Genomic DNA, 2,044 nt, shown 5'->3' on the forward strand with positions numbered 1-2,044 from the left:
GAGCTCAATTTTTCCGGATTTATCTTACATTTATTTTTCGCTATATTACTCGTCGTTTCGATCCGAGTCCTAAAAGATCCATCTTTTAGCAATGCTGTGAAATTCTGTGGTGCTTTTGTGTTGTAATTAATCCTGTTTGCGCTCCAATTCCCTTGATCTGCTTCACTTCTTAAAAAAAATTTGGATTTTTGGGTGTTTTCTTCTTTTCCTACCAGTCAGATGGCTCGAGAAAGATGTAATCTTGACAAAGAAGCTGAAATCCTCAAACTTTCCTCTTCTTCCTCTCCTTCTCCGTCTCCCCCCACTCCTCCATCATCGTCACGATTACCGCCATCCTTGTTCTTGAATCCTTGTGAGGAATCGCCGAATCCGAGACCGGGAACTCCGGATGTGGAGACACCCGTCGTGGCTTCCTCCGCACAGAAGCCTAAGGAGGAAGCTAAGCCGCCAGTAAGATTCAGTAATAGGTGCTCCACTTGCCGGAAAAAGGTGGGGCTCACTGGATTCCGGTGCCAATGCGGAGATCTCTTCTGCGGCCGCCACCAGTACACGGACACCCATGATTGCTCATTCGACTACAAGGCGTTTGGAAGGGAGGAGATTGCTAAAGCCAACCCTGTGGTCAAAGCTCCTAAGATCATCAAGATCTAAGGTATAAAGCTTTCACCACTCTATGTTATTTGTCCATTTATAGTTGCTACATTTCATATTAATTATAGTTGCCTGAAGTTTTATTTCATCTTAGGATATTACATTATTAGAATGTGGATTGAAATCTTGTAAATATCATATTTACTGATGTTGTTGTCCTTTATATCATGGCCTGAGAGTCGTTATGGCTTGGCTCGATCCCGACTATACTAAGACATCCACGTAGGCATTGCGAGGCTAAAGGCGAGGTCGAAGTGGTAGTGGGTGTCTCCTAGGTCAGCCCAGGGGAAGTTGGGATCGCCTCCAACATTGGATCTCTGCACAATAGGTTGATGCCAAGAGAGGAATTCCTAGCTCGATCCCTGCGAAGCTTAAGTTAGTTTTTATAGTAGCATTGAGTGTTCAAGCTTCGCCTCCGATATTAGTTAGGGGGTTAGCATTTTATACCTCTCCCTAAGTGTCGGTTGCATGCAAGTTGTTAATTGACCATCAATACTCCAAGCGACTGGTTCATTTGCCCTGAATGGCACAGGCCAACTGTTATGGTTCTGCGCCATGTGGGGCTGCTTCCTATGATCTCGGGCATAACTGTGCCTTTTTTACTTCGGCATATGTGCCTTTTTGGTTGGTTCCCGAGTCCACTACGTCGCTTCAAGGTCGTTCCGCCCACGTGCAACACGTCAACTCTGAAACATCATGTTGATTCCGAGGTGGCTACTAGTTATCACTGCATGGCGATACCAAAATATTCCCTATCAGTTTGGAAAGGAGGAGATTGCTAAAGCCAACCCTGTGGTCAAAGCTCCTAAATCATCAAGATCTAAGGTATAAAGCTTTCACCACTCTATGTTATTTGTCGATTTATAGTTGCTACATTTCATATTAATTATAGTTGCCTGAAGTTTTATTTCATCTTAGGATATTACATTCTTAGAATGTGGATTGAAATCTTGTAAATATCATATTTACTGATGTTGTTGTCCTTTATGTCGTGGCCTGGGAGTCAGCACAGCTTGGCTCGATCCCGACTGTGCAAGGGCATCCACATAGGCATTTCAAGGCTAAGGGCGAGGTCAGAGTGGTAGTGGGTGTCTCCTGGGTCAGCCAGGGGAAGTTGGGATTGCCTCTGGCATTGGGTCCCTACACAATAGATCGATGCCAGGAGAGGAATTCCTAGCTCAATCCCTCCGAAGCTTAAGTTAGTTTTTGTAGTAGCATTAAGTGTTCGAGCTCCGCCTCCGATGGCTAGGGGGTTAGCATTTTATACCTCTCCCTAAGGGTCGGTTGCATGCAAGTTGTTAATTGACCATCAATACTCCAAGCGACCGGTTCATCTGCCCTGAATAGCACAAGTCGACTATTATGGTTTCACGTCGTGTGGGGCTGCTTTCTA

At 45.0% G+C, this 2,044-nt stretch overlaps 1 protein-coding gene across 1 annotated transcript; it reads left to right on the forward strand.

Moving 5' to 3' along the window:
* Positions 1-219: 219 nt before the first annotated feature.
* LOC103988687 (zinc finger AN1 domain-containing stress-associated protein 15-like) lies at positions 220-651 on the forward strand. The gene has a single exon (XM_018827548.2). The coding sequence runs from the start codon at positions 220-222 to the stop codon at positions 649-651; it is 432 nt and encodes a 143-aa protein (XP_018683093.2).
* The last annotated feature ends 1,393 nt before the right edge of the window (positions 652-2,044 follow it).

The sequence above is a fragment of the Musa acuminata genome, chromosome BXJ3-6, assembly GCF_036884655.1.
Source record: "Musa acuminata AAA Group cultivar baxijiao chromosome BXJ3-6, Cavendish_Baxijiao_AAA, whole genome shotgun sequence".
NCBI lineage: Eukaryota > Viridiplantae > Streptophyta > Magnoliopsida > Zingiberales > Musaceae > Musa > Musa acuminata.

What these genes read in the sequence shown, in the direction of transcription:
- LOC103988687 (XM_018827548.2), top strand. Translation starts at nt 220, where the DNA reads ATGGCTCGAGAAAGATGTAATCTTGACAAAGAAGCTGAAATCCTCAAA.